At 32.7% G+C, this 14,714-nt stretch overlaps 1 protein-coding gene across 3 annotated transcripts in view; it reads left to right on the top strand.

The window, feature by feature from the left end:
- TBC1D23 (TBC1 domain family member 23) overlaps positions 1 to 14,714 on the top strand; it is a 78,266-nt gene that overhangs the window by 38,783 nt on the left and 24,769 nt on the right. For all 3 annotated transcript variants that reach the window (XM_085817719.1, XM_085817720.1, XM_035372425.2), the window contains 3 exons: positions 396 to 499; positions 5,110 to 5,226; positions 12,206 to 12,304. In XM_085817719.1, coding sequence (XP_085673845.1) covers positions 396 to 499; positions 5,110 to 5,226; positions 12,206 to 12,304 — 320 coding nt within the window. The remainder of the gene's footprint in view (positions 1 to 395; positions 500 to 5,109; positions 5,227 to 12,205; positions 12,305 to 14,714) is intronic.

Below are 14,714 nucleotides of genomic sequence, written 5' to 3'. Positions count from 1 at the left end.
ATGCATAGGGGGAAAAGAACTGGGTATCATTGAAATGTTAAACACTGCAGGAAGAGTTGAAATGTTACTATGTTTTATTTCTCAAATGTGTAATAATATGAAAGATGGGGAGAGCCATATTAATTGGCAACAGTTCTTGATATTTGAAGCTGAAAGTTGAAGCACTGCATTGTTTAATATCTTTTTTGGTAACTAAATTTGTTCTTAAAAAAGAAAAATATTAAAGAATAATTTAAAAGATTTCTTTCTTTCTAAGTTTTATTTGATAAATTGTTTCGCCAAACTGTTTAATTAATAAATTGTTTATAAATTAAAAATGCTTGTTTTTGCTTCATAAGAAATATGCATGTAATGTGGAAAGTGCCAGTTTAATATTAGGATTTTTTTTTTAACAGATGTACTTTCTATGATGCCTTGTGGGTTAGAACCTGAAGATGTTGAAGATTTCTGTACTGTAGCCTTTCACTATGTATCTTCTACACCACCTTCATTTAGCAATGTAATAAAAGTTTACATCGTTCAATTATTATGTTTCAATAAGGACGTTTAAAAAATGTAGCAACAACTTTTAGGGAGGTAGGGCACTGCATAACTCGAAACATCATCTTAGGTCACTAGGTGGGGCTGTCCATGACGCGCTGGAGAGTATTGTAAGGATTTCCTCATTTGAGCATCAGCCAGCATACGAAGAGCATGCAGCGGTATACAAATCGTGAGTTTGCAGACTTGCCTTTTGTGTATGAAATAGCTGAGGGAAATGGGCAAGATGCTGAACAAATTTATCAAGAAAACTTCCTAAACAGACCTCAAGTACCCCACAGTGTGTTTGCTAATATGCATTGAAATTTGTGAGTAAGGGTCATTAAGAAGGGCAGGCCAGGATCAATGCGTTCAGTCATTATTGTAGGAAGTGTGTTGGATGCCTAGTGTGTGGAGACTAATCCCAGTACCAGCATGTATAATACTGCCTTTGTCTTAAGGGTGTGTTGTTAAGTACAGCATGTTTTGAACGGCGAGTCCTTGCACGCCTTTCATCTGTAAAGGGTTCAGTTAGTACTCCCCAATGATAATCCTACACGTGTGCGTTATGCACAGTGGTATCTGCAATAGAGTGTTCGAGAAGTGAAATTCCCAGATTATCTGTTGTTCCTTGATGAGGCCACATTCAATAAGGATAGCGTATCAATCAGCACAATATGCATTTGTAGGCAGGTTTGGTCGGCAACTGCTTTCTCTAGCCATACCTTTTACCATCCCACATGACTGCCGTGAATTATTGGATCTTTCTGGAGTAGGTGCTTTATGGCTTATTTGACAATGTTCCAGCAAATGTGAGGTGCAACATGTGGTTTCAACTTGGCAGGAGACCTGCTCATTTTGGACTTGATGTTCAAAGGCATTTGAACAAGTCATTCCCACATCAATAGATTAAGCATGCTGGACCAGTTCCCGGGCCCTCACACTCACCTGATTTATTGAGCCTTGATTTCTTTCTGTGGGAGCCCTGGAAGTTATCATGATCCTACAGAATCTGAAATGGATCTTATCTCAAGACTTATCTGCACTGCTGTTGCAAAAGAAAATGCCAATGTGTTTGACTGTGTCTGGCAATTAGAGTTCTGTTGGGTCAGGTATTCTTAGTGTCTGATAGTGCAAACTTTGAGTATTTGTTGAACATTAGAGCTGTATTCATCTCGTATGATATTTATGTTCATGAAGTGCAATAAATATTTCAAATTAATTGTTCTCTTGTGTCCTTTCCGATTTTCTATGTTTGCTTACCCATGGCGTTTCTGGTCATGGGTTGCTATGCAGTTCTCAATCCTTATGATGGATCCTGCCTTCCCTAAAAGTTTTTTGCTAGTTGACACTCAGTATAGTCAATTAATTTTTTTATTTTCATGTATATTTTAAAATTAGAGCAATTTTATTCAGATAGGCAATTAAATGCTTTTGTATTTAAATCTGAAGTTTTTTTCCCTCCTAATTTAAATTTGAATTTTTCTGTTTTTGAAAGGTCTATTTGATTGCACTTAAATTTAATTTATTTTGTTGATATAGCCATAAAAACACATGCTTTTTTTTATGTACTTGAATTTAAATTACTTTGGAGGATTTGCAAGGTTAGGCTGAGCTTTTTTCTGCTCTCATAATGTTATATTTAGGCTTTTTATTGTTGAGACACAAAAGCTGATGTATTTTAGGTATTCAATAGCTGTTTAAGTTCATTTCTGTTATATTTACAAAGAATGTGTAGAAATTTAATATTTGAATGAAAATCATGAAATTTATAACTGAATAATATATATATAATATATATTTGTTATTTGACTTCTAAATTAATATATATATTGAATTTGGAACCATGCTACAGATTTTAATCTCTGTCAGTTATGAATTATTGGGGCATCGTCATTATAGTGGAATACTGCTGTTATATCATCTTCATTTATTATCACTTTTCCCCCCAAAATTCTGTTAATTTAAAAATTTCACTTTTTGTATGTGATTTTTTGTATCTGAAAACCTTCAGATTTGTGGTTATCATCATGAAGCTTTCTGATGTCTGTTGTATACTATTGGTAATGTCTTGTAAAACTGGCAACTAAAGACATATTGTTGTACAAAAATTTGTCTTACTCTTATCATGGGCTGAGGAAGTTAAGCCTGAATTATATCAGTTTTGTTATTTATTATTTTTATGTGTATTTTCTGCATATGCTTAAGCTTTACAGGAGTCCACATGTAATAAATTCCCATGTATACTTATACATGTGTAATTTAACCAATAATAATACATATAACCAATAATAAATGTATAAGTATACATTCCCATGTATAAAGCACTGCGGTTTTACATAATTTCTGAGTAAGCTATTCGTACGAATTGAAGTAATTCTTGTATTAAAACATTATTTTCATTTTCATTTTTCCAGTTATGTGGGATGACAGTCCAGTACTTTTCCGTTTTGCCAGCACAGGCGATAAAGTCACCAATAATGGTACATTTAATGCCAAACGGAATATCCTCACTGGTAACCTTTTACACCTCATTTTCAAAACAAGTCGCAGCCATTTCTTATCAGATTAATTGTTTTTTTCAATACTGACATACAATTACATAGAACTGTTACAAGATAGTTAAATTTTATGCCCTAAGACCATTCGCGGTAATTAAGTCAATTAGAATACAATCAATCGCTCACCCGAAGGTGAAAATATAGAATCAAGGGTTAAATTCATCAATTCTAATGAGAATGCACCAGCAAAGTAAAGCACTGCGGTTGTACATAATTTCTGAGTAAGCTATTCGTACGAATTGAAGTAATTCTTGCATTTAAACTTGTATTTCAAATTAAGATTTAACTTTAAATTAATGTAGATAATTACTGAGAGAATTAGATTTTTGTAGCGTAGTTTATGTGAGATGAGATCATGTGGGGTCACATGATACAAACCGGCGAATCAGGAACCATGAAAGCATAGTAAATTCTTAATGTCTTTTTACAAATTTATTGTCTATATTTATTAGCTTTTTACAAAATTTTAAACCATATTAAAATGTTGATGGCTTAAAAATAAAAAATTCTTAGAACTAACATTTTTTATGTGTATAATGTATGCGCCGGCGAAACGAAAAAGTACCAATTTTTTATTATTTTATAGCAGCAGTTGCCGAAATATGACCTCCAGGTTAAATGTAAATAATTGTGAAACAAATATTATTTATTTTGTTCCCATATTATGGTTTTTAATTCTTTGAAGGTTGTCATGTGTTTTTTAAATTCGAGAAACTAACTTTAAATGTTGCCATCTTTCACCGAAGCATATATGTTGATCACTTTAATACAGAAATACCAAAAATTTTATGTAATGTAATGCTCTTACACATGCATAAATAACTAGCGCAGGACACCATCCTCTGGCGTGTAGCTGAAATTTGAGGTGAAAAGGTGGCCATTGTATTAATATGTGCATTTTCTTTGTGTGATACCACTTGAGTGTTTAATTGTGTATTTTGTGCAATAAAATTTCAATATCGTTTTGTGCAGTGGTTGGTAAATTACTTTCATAATGTTGGTGGCTTCGTATATTCGGCATTTTGTTGACACGTCATTTAAAAATTCGTACATCTTGTTTTTTATGAGAAGTGAAGGTCAGTTCTTATAATTGAAAGATTTTTAATTGATGTTGTGAAAGGATTGATAGTGGAAAACGTGGATGGGAAATGGAAGACTCCATTACATGTGCCAGGAAATACAGATTTGTTTTTTCCATTTAAGATTAGCTAACAAGAAGCTGCACATACGCTAATATTTGGGAAATCTTTGCAGTGTTCTTTTTGTTAACCCTTGTGTGCTTTGCCATAATCAAATAAACCAAACTGAAGTAAACCAGTTAGAGTGATATTCTGGTGTAACCACCATATTTTCTGTAATAATTAAAAACAATTAAGTAAAAATTTTGTTTATATTAATCATTACCAATATATTAACCATGTGGCAAGCAAATTAACTTTTTACTGAGTTTTGGTAGGATAGGGTTAATAGGCATGATATGCACGTTTATTTGAAAATCGATAAACAATGGCGATGCTACATAAAATATTATGAGGAATGATTTAAGCTTTGTGCAATATCTGTAACTTATATTTCTTCATTATCTAACTAAATAAAGAGTCTGTTCTTTCAAGCTTCTGATGAAATGACTGGCACAAGTTTGGTAATATCTCCATCAGCTTTCATAATTTGCTGCATTTGATAATTGCATAAAATGTTTTGCATTTGTGTGTTAAAGGTCTATGAAAATATATTGGCTTTTATATTTGAAATCCATTTTTTTTTCAAAACCTTGCAGCATATTAAATTCAGGTTTTTTATCTTTAATTTGATAACAAATCAGATGACTGCTTTTTAAATTTTAGATTGGATATTATTTTTGTTATTTGTATTTATTCTGCCATGAATTGCATTTTTTATATGTTTAAGTATCTAGAATTTTTTTCATATTCAGCATTTGTCATTTCCTGAATTTCTGGATAGACCAGTTTTTACTGTATAACAGTATTGCATTTATTTGCATGAATTAATTTTTTACACCTATTTTTAGGAATATCATTCTATGATATTTGATGGCCGATCAAATTCCAAAAATAGTAGTCTTCTGTCACAGGCTTTATGCCTGCCAGTTTCTGCAAGTGATTTAATTTCTAGAAATAATGTGAGGGTGAGTTATTTTTTAATGCATTACCTAAATCAGTATTTACACTATACTTGGATATTATAGATATGTTAGTCAAGTTTTCTTAGAAGGTATATTTAGCAGATTTCACATAATGCTTTTATGTTTGAAAGGCTTGCGAATCTGTGCAGAAATTTTCAAATAAACAAACAAATACATAAATAAGTAAATAATTCAATAATTTCAAATAAACTTTTGTTAAATGAGTGTTTTAATTTCTGTATTGTATTTTATTTTTGTTTAACATGTGGTGAAATATTGTAATTTCAAAAGTAATAAAATGTTCCATTTGTTTTATGTTATAATTAAAGTTGGACATAGTCATAAAAGATCAAGAATGCTTCTTGTTATTTCCATTAGTTACTGTATTTAATGGTAAGTTAAATTTTAATTCAGGTATACCCCGTCCTAAATAAAAAAAAAGTGATTGTTTATTTGGTACTAGAATCAATGTGATGCATGATTTTTCGTTTTGACAAGACAAACTAGCTAACTAATCAGTTATGAAGAACACATAAACAATTATTTCATAAACTAGAAGTTAAAGAGAAAGTTGAAGTAGCCTATGTCAAACTTGTTTACGTTTTGATCAATAGCAAACTTTATAGTTTGGGCAAGTTTTGTGTGAAAAAAAATCTCCAAAATTAAATTATATGTATATGCAATAGATGCAGAACAAAAATAAAGATTTAAGCAAAATCATTGCTAAAAATTTTTGTGAACAAACCTGGAACACTCTTAAGTAGATAAGGAACACATGAAACTGTTTTTCTCGAAAAATTATTTAATAGTATTGGCAAATTTTTTAATTGGCAAATTTCTTTTTTATTAAAAAGGCAAATTTTTTAATAGTATTGGCATATTTCACTCATTGTAACATTAGAAATTGTTGTGTAATGCTTATAATATTCTTTATAAAGAGCCCAGACTTTATCTTGAAAATTCTGATGATGACCAGAAGTTGTGATTAAAGGCGTTATTGAATTAATTAGTACTTGAACAATCTTGCAAGTTTCTTCTTCTGTTTTAATACGAGTACTTTGTTTAACATTTTTGTAAAGGTCTGTAAGGAACCTTCTGGCCATTTGAGTTATTCACATATTTAGGATGATTCAGTTAGCCGGTTATTATTTAATCCACTTAAGATATATACTCTTGAACAAAGCAAAGAAACTGTGCACTCATGATATTTCAAAAGTAAAATTTGTGCAATTACCGATGCTTCTCCCCCTTGTTGTCAGATCCCCCTTTCTTTTCAGTTCGGGGTGGTTGGCATCGCCCATCTCCCAGGAAGGCTGTATCGGTAGCTCTGCCTAACCGAGCACATGTAAACATGACATGCTCTCACCAAGAATGAAATTTGTCCTTTCTTTGGAAAGTATTTCATTAATGAGTAATTAAACATAATTTTTATGTGGCTCTTACACAATAAGCACAATAATCCAAAACTTCTACATTATTGATAGTTAAAAAAAAAAAGTAGGAACAACCAATAAATGAATATGACACTGTTTTTTTTATATACCCTACACTAGTTATTCTTCTATTCTTGGCTACCTTAGATATTATATGAACATTACAAACATGCAAAAACTAAAGGAAGAAAAAAAAAAAAAACATTTGAATAACATTATCCCTAACATATCTGATCCAACTATGATAGTGCATCAGCACTTTGGTACTGTGAACCTGGTCTATGGCTAATACACAGATTCCATTTCTGCAATGCCAGAGCCCATGTCAACAGTTTAGGGCTTTGAGAAGTCATTTCATTCAATTTTCTCCGAGGATTGTGATTGGTTATGATTTCTACCTAAGGCCCATAGATCCATTTATCAAATCTATTCAGACCAAATAGGGCTGACAAAGCTTCCTTCTCTATGTTCACCCAATTTTTCTGAGTTTGAGAAAGCTTTTGTCTAACAAAGCAATAGAACATTAATTGCTGTTCTCATCTAACTGGGTTAAATAGCAACCTGCAACCATTACAATTAATCTGAAATGGTTTTTCACTATTCAGTGTGGCCAAAGATGTTTCTCTGCATAAAGTATCATTTAGCTTATCAAAAGCATTCTGTTTTAACTTCCCCATGGTACAATATTTGACTGTCTCTTCTTAGTCAATTCTGTCAGTGGCATTGATATTTATACATAATTGGGGATATAAGACCAATAAAATTCCATTGATCCTAAAACCAATCTCACATCTTTTTTTCAAATCGGTCTGATAAGTTTTCTAATTGATTTAATTTTTTTCCATCAGGACCATGCTTGCCTCCATCTCAAATATTTGATTTTCTTTGCTGCAAAAATCCATTTGTCCAGGTATACTGAAAATCTTAATTTTTCTAAAGTATCCAGTACCATAGATATGTGTTGCAGGTGTTCCTCAAATGTTTTGGAGATCATTACATCATCTATATACAGAGCACAGTTTATTTCCTTTGAAATGTCTCTTAGGCCAAAAGGCCACTGATGTACCCCATTCTGTGTTGCAAAAGCAGTCAAAGGCGTGCTGCTTTCATCCACTTAGATTTGCCAATACCCCTTTCAAAGGTCAAGTCTTGTCAGCCAGTTAGCTGAACCTGCCACAAAAATCAACTGCATATCTTCCATGGAAAATGCTGGAGTTTTTGTTAGAGTATTTAATGATCTGAAATCTATACACATCCTAACTGTAGCTTCGCCACACAAATTATAGGATGAGCGATTTCTGACTCTAATCGAAGTCAGAATCGTTAGAACTAAGTTCAATTAATCTTAGTTCTAACAATTCACATATTTATTCATTTACTGCTCTGCAGTATGCCATGGGTATCCCGTAAGAGTGGGGTTTTCTTCTAACAGCAGGTGGAATAAGTTCGATCTTGGGTGTCCCTACCTGGCTGCTTGAGCTAGACGTGTAAATAATGTTTGGTATTTCTGCGAGTAGTCCTACAAGTCTACTTCTTCAGATAAAACTTAAATTTGACATTTCTAATTCCGCGAGAGATTCTGAAAAACTCCTCCCGCTTTTTTTTAAATAGGTATAGATTCAATTTCCCCAAACTGTTCTCCCTCCAAGATAACATTTACTACTTGGGATCTAACTACATAAGACCTAATTTTGTTCTCATGAATATATATATGCATTTTGTTGCCATTGAGCATTTCTACTTCTTAAGAGAGTGAGAACTTCTCTCTTCTAATATATTTGCAGGATCCTGCCATTTAGTGTAGAGTTTGTTATTAGAATCAGGAATCAGCACTATTGCCTTATCCGCCACCTTAAATATTTTAACAGAAGGTCTTGGTTATGGTAGTGCTCTGTTTGCTTTTGCTGAATTATAGCAGTGAGGTTTGCCTGCTCAGTTGCCTTCTCCCATTTAGCTTTTAAATCTTCTAAATAGACATGAATAGGGGTTGTTGAGTTAGGTACTTCTCTATAGGCCCACCACACATAAGGAATCTGGAAATGTGACATTCTACCTTCTCCTCCTGTGTTGATGTGATATGGCATTCTTTTTAAAGTACCATGAAACTGTTCCACCAACTCATTAGATTGAGGATACCTAGTTGTTGAGAACTTAGGACTATCTCCTATTTGTCTCTTGAGCTCGAGTCAAGTCTGCTTTAAAATTGGTTCTGTTGTCACATACAATTACATCTGGAATCCCTGTTCTAAAAAGAATGTGTAATGGTACATTACAAGTAGATTTGCCTGAGAAAGCTAGTTAGAGGGATTGCTTCTGCCCATCTGGTTTGTTGGGCGACCGCATATGTACTTATGGCCCTTAGAACTGGGATTGGCATTTGGGCCTATCACATCAGTGTTCACAATTTGTGAGGACAGATCTGGCCTTGTTGCTGGGGCGATTGGTGTCCTGTCAGCAGTTTTAACTGGTCTGGTCAGTTGACATCCTTTGCATGGCTCACAAAAACCTCTGAATAGCCAATTTCAAACCTTGCCAATGAAATGAATATCTAATCCTCTCCACCCTCTTCTTTATCCCCATGTGGCCACTAAATTCTGAGCAGTGAGTTAACTGTGGTCCCTTTTTGTAAAGTTTCATCCACTTCACCTGTGTGCCTGTACTTGATCTCCTGACATGGTGAGCACTTTAGGAAGAAGCAACCAACACATCCTCTACAAGTGAATCTGCAGTTGCACACAAAATCTCTTGACATGTGACATTTGTGCTTTCTCCCACAGTGTTGCCAACTCACACTAATAGAAATCCTTTTCAACTTACATAACTGATATTTGTTTACCTTCCTTGGCTTCTTCAAAGTTTCCACTCAAACTACTACCACTTTTTCCTCTGGGACAGCATTATCCTGAATTTTTTTTTTTTACTCTGGCCTTATAATTTTCCTCATTTAAATTATATTGTCTGGAGCTTTTAATCTAAGGACATCTTTTAAAATGTGAAGCTGAGCCATATATAAAATATTTTAAGTCTTTAAAGTTGCCTGTGCTTTTCCCTACTTAAACTATGGCCTCTGACCCATGGCGATCACTTAGTCTCTCTTCGAACTTAGGTCTCTCATCTAATGCCTGATTTAAATTCTTAGTTTCACTAGCTTCCCTATATACGTTGTAGGATTTCCATATGACAGCAAAGAATATGTCTCACTTTCTTTCAAGCCTAAACTACGAGTCTCCTTGTCTTATACCTATGTGTACTGCAGTTTCTGTATCAAGGGTATGGTAGATTTTGTTTGCCACTACCAACTGATCAAAACCCTCAAAGTCCATTGTCCCCATTGATTTAACATGATTTTCGCATATAGCAGTTACTTTCATGGAAAACTGGCCAACTTTTCTGAACTTCGCCTTGCTTTTGTGAAGTTGTGTAGACATGTTTAGGGTGAGGATCTAAATTCATTCAGCACTATCTTCTTTATTTATTCATAGTTCCCATAATTATCCTCACTTATCAATGTTAATAAATTTTCTGCATTTTCCCCCAAGAGGTAAATTAAAATTTTGGTCTTATGTTCATTAGGAACATTTTCATTAACATAGGCCATTTCTAAACTGGAAAAGAAATAGTTCCAGCCATTTGCTGTACTCGCAACCTTTACTGCCAATAACCTGATTGTCCTGGTTTGCTCTTCTACTGACCTTTCCTTCCCATTCCCCTGTTTTGGTGTAGGACTCCTGTTTGAGTGATGATCCTGACTATTTACCTTAGACTTCTTAATGACAGTTCTTTCCTCTAATTTGTAATCCCTCTCTTGCTTTTCCTTCTCTTTCGTTTCGTCCTTATTTGCAATGATAACTCTTAGAAGATCCTTTGCTACCTGCTCCTCATAGCTTTCACTAGCAAGAAGTTTTCCCTCTAAGTCCAGAATACTGAACTCAGGTAATACTTCAACTCTGAACTCTTCTGCAAGTTTGATTGGATGAGGTTTTCTAGATTTGGTTAAAAATAGCATTATGGAAAATTTATGGTCAGCTTAATTAAGCCAACAGAAAATAAAATTGGGTCTCCTTAAACCAAGTTATATATTGGATTAAATCCAGAATTGATACTGAATTGCAGAAATGTGGAACATGCATTAAATATATATAAAGCCTCCAAACCTCAAAGTAGAATTATATATCTATTTGGATAAAAGCATTTCAGAATTAAAAGCAATCACATCTCATAAATGACCACAAGCATTAAAAAATTAAATATCATAAAATAAAAAGATAAAAGCAGTTAAACATTAATAATAATTTTTATCTCGTAAAATGCTTCAGAGTTTTCAGAAAGTTATAAAATTTTATAAATGAATATAGCAAGGGGAAACTAGCTCACTTTATAAAGACTATTTAATCAACTTAATATGTTTAGCAATATTCCAAATTATTTATAAGGAACTTGAAATCGCTGAGGTGTGCACTGATCAATTAAGCTTATTTAAAGCTTACTATTTCTTTTTCTTTTTTATCATCAATCATTTTTTCTAATCTAAAATAAATTAATTCCATATTATCACACACTTCTTGAAAAACATTTTGTTTCTTTCAAATAACAAACATGAAACACTAATTGATGGCAACTCGCAAAGTTGTGCACTGCCTACACATTTTTAGAAGCACTATACATTATGGAGTCATGCACCTTTCTGTGATTTACCCCCCCCCTGAGATGCTACTGTAACTAAAAGCACTTTGAAATATTTGAACACCTTCGTCGAATTACATATGTAGTAGATGCTTCTTCTTCCGAACATTACCTGTGGTTCACATTACTATCTTCCACTTCCAATACAACTACTAAATTTTTCCTCAGTCAAAAATATAAATTGAACCACTGCAAAGAACCTTCTGGCCATTTCAGTTATTCACATGTTTTGGAAGATTCAGTTAACCGGCTCTTCTTTCATTCACTTACAATATATACTCTCAACAAAGCAATGAAACTGCACACTCGTGCATATTTCAAAATTAAAACTAAATTACAGTTTTGTACATACTTTTTTTTTTCCTTCCAAGAATAGCTTAAAACATTTCAATCATCTCTCAGTTTAACAGAACTCTAAAACATTAAATAAAAAAATGAGTTAATTCAAGTTGCAGAAAACTGTTCCAAAGCAACTGCCGCTGTGCCCAACCGAGCACATGCGCAATAATTTTATACATTTAGTTTTTTTTTTTTTAAACTTGCCTTTAATTTTGCTGTATCTTCGATTCTTATAACAAAACTTTTTTTAGTATTATTATTATCATACTCGCTGAATATATAAAATCAGTTTGTGTCTGAAATGCAATTAATTTGATATTAGAAGATTACTCTTTTTTAAATCATAATTTGAAAATATTTAATGTCAGTATTTTATATTTTTCAAATTTTATTCAAGTACATGTTTTTAGCAGAAATTCTATTTCAATCAATAACACTTTATAGAAAAGAATTTGAAACAATTAAATTTTTGACATTTTCATTCTTGCAGAAATTATACAATTTCTTTTTTTCTTCTTTTGTGAAAGGTCAATCGAGAGATTAAATATTTTGTGGTAGATTGTCGTCCTGCTAATCAATATAATAGTGGCCATTTGTCAACAGCTTTTCATTTAGATGCTAGTCTGGTGAGTTTTACTTATATTATAAGAGTATAAATATTTGTTAAACGATTAATAATAATTCCTGGACTTCATCCATAGTGACTTTTGCTTTACGTAAGTCTCAAAAATGTGTAAAGATCTTTTTATTAATGAATAGTAATGTACAGTTTTCACAAGCAAATGTGCAGAAGTATGATTTGCAATTAACAGTTGTAATTTGAGACAGATGTATTTTTAAATACCTTCAATAATTATTGTTATTGAGGGTGTTACAATTATTATTACATTATCTTATCACCATATTCTATCTTGTTTATTTGCAATTAGGCAGCTGAAAAAGATGTTCTGTGTTTAACCTGTTAACTGGGGAATAAGCTTTCAGTAAAATCGTTTCACAATGGGGACTTTTTCCTTTGCAGTAATTTCAGCACATCGCAAGGAATAAATAAACGAAAATCGTTTTAAAATATTTAATGATATTAAATATTAAAATTAAACATTTTTAATCTGGAAAAACAAATTAATTGAACGAATTTAAACAATTATTTCTTATGATATTCCCTAAAGCAATGCTGCATACACAAAGCAACACTGCAGTCGAGACATCAAAATCTCGGTTCTTTCCTAAGACCTTTGGAATAGCATAATTTGCATCTCCTCGTTACATTTACTCTTGAAGAGTCGGATGGTATATAGTCTGCAAAATGTCTTTCAAAGAGTCGAGATGGTTTTGGTGTCAAAGATGATCTTCCTGTACTAGTAGATGGCAACTGCGATCCGTCTCTATATTTTTCAACACCTTTTTCTATAGTTTCAATAAGGAAATGAAGCCTATCTAGGTGACCGCCATCTTTCTTGTATAAAAGATATGCATTCAAACACACCATGTCTAGTGCATATAAAAATATCTTATAGTAATACTTTTTTACTTGGTTTCTAGCGATTTCATAAGTTTTCATTTGTCCGTCAGCAAGATCATGTTCTCCCATATTTTTGTTGTAGTCAGCGATAACTTCCGGTTTTGATATCATTTTCCTTTGTTTTTCTATTTCTACAAATTTATTGTCGTGGATAGTACTCACCATAATTACATCGTTTTTGTCTTTCCACTTCATAATCATTATTTTGTCTCTGTATCTAGCAATATGTTCATCTTTTTTCAAAACACAATTTTTGATATCAGATGATATTCCCTTTCTATTTTTTCGCATTGTTCCTACAACATCGGTTTTTCGTCTGCACATCTTGTCAGCTAGATCAGTACTAGTATACCAATTATCGAGATATAGCATATATCCCTTATCCAACAAATCGTGGCACAATTCAAGAACAAAACGATTTGGTCCCTGTTCTTCTGGATAGTTCGAACCATACTGCGTGTCTTTATATATAATGAAATCACTTATGAATCCAGATTTACTTTCACATATCTTATACAATTTAACACCAAATCGACTTCTTTTCGATGGAATGTACTATTTCCAAGACAGCCTTCCTTTCCATAGCAAAAGAGACTTATCTACAGATATTTCCTTATCTGGTATGTATAACACCTTGAATTTGTTTCTCAAATAGTTCAAAATGGAATCGATTTTGTAGGTTTTTTTGTTGCACACTTTTAGATCAAAAGCATTGTTATCACTAAAATGTAAAAATTTTACTGACAGTTGGAATCTTTTTTCTGACATAATTTTATAAAAAAAAGGGAGTCTCCAGACTTTCTCGCTTTGTGAAATAAAGCTGATAAGAAAATTTTTCCTATTATTCTTAACAAAAATTAGTAAAAAAATAAATACTCTCATCTCTCGGTCATCTGTGTCAACCCACGAGAGACATCTTGAACGCGGTTTCATGGAAGTATTTTTTTCAAAAAAACTGTCCGGCGTATTTGTTTGGTTGTTCCACAATAAGTTCCACAATAATTCTACAAAATTCTCATCAATAAATTTCTCAAAATAAAAAAGGCAGTCCATTTCTTCAGGTCCTTCAAATGTAAGGCTAGATTGAGATAAAAACGGGAAAGGCGATCGCAATATTCTTTCACATTTCCATTCAGCTGATGTTGGTTGAGTATTTTGGTCTATAACATCATCATCCTTTGATTCAATGTCCGGACCATCAGTAAAGAAGTCGTTATCACTTTCTTCCGAACTGGTACTTATTCTTAGAATTCGACGTCGTTTACCAAACCTCCCGGGCAATATTTCATCATCACTTTCAGACAATTCAAAAATATTTTCTGCTTCACAGTAATTTTTAGCCATATTTATAAAAAACTAACAATTACTCAAATCAGCAAGTTATTACTAATATGTAAAATACTGAAATGCAGACTAAAATGAAATTAAGTTGTGCAAATTAGGAGTGTTATCACAATTTATGAGTGGACAAGTGTTTCCATTGATCGATTTTTCTTGGACAATGGTCAAGTGAC

The sequence above is a fragment of the Stegodyphus dumicola genome, chromosome 5, assembly GCF_044657685.1.
Source record: "Stegodyphus dumicola isolate Sdum_Otavi_A_Nest chromosome 5, ASM4465768v1".
NCBI classification, from domain to species: Eukaryota; Metazoa; Arthropoda; class Arachnida; order Araneae; family Eresidae; genus Stegodyphus; species Stegodyphus dumicola.
This window is presented reverse-complemented; position numbering and strand designations above follow the sequence as displayed.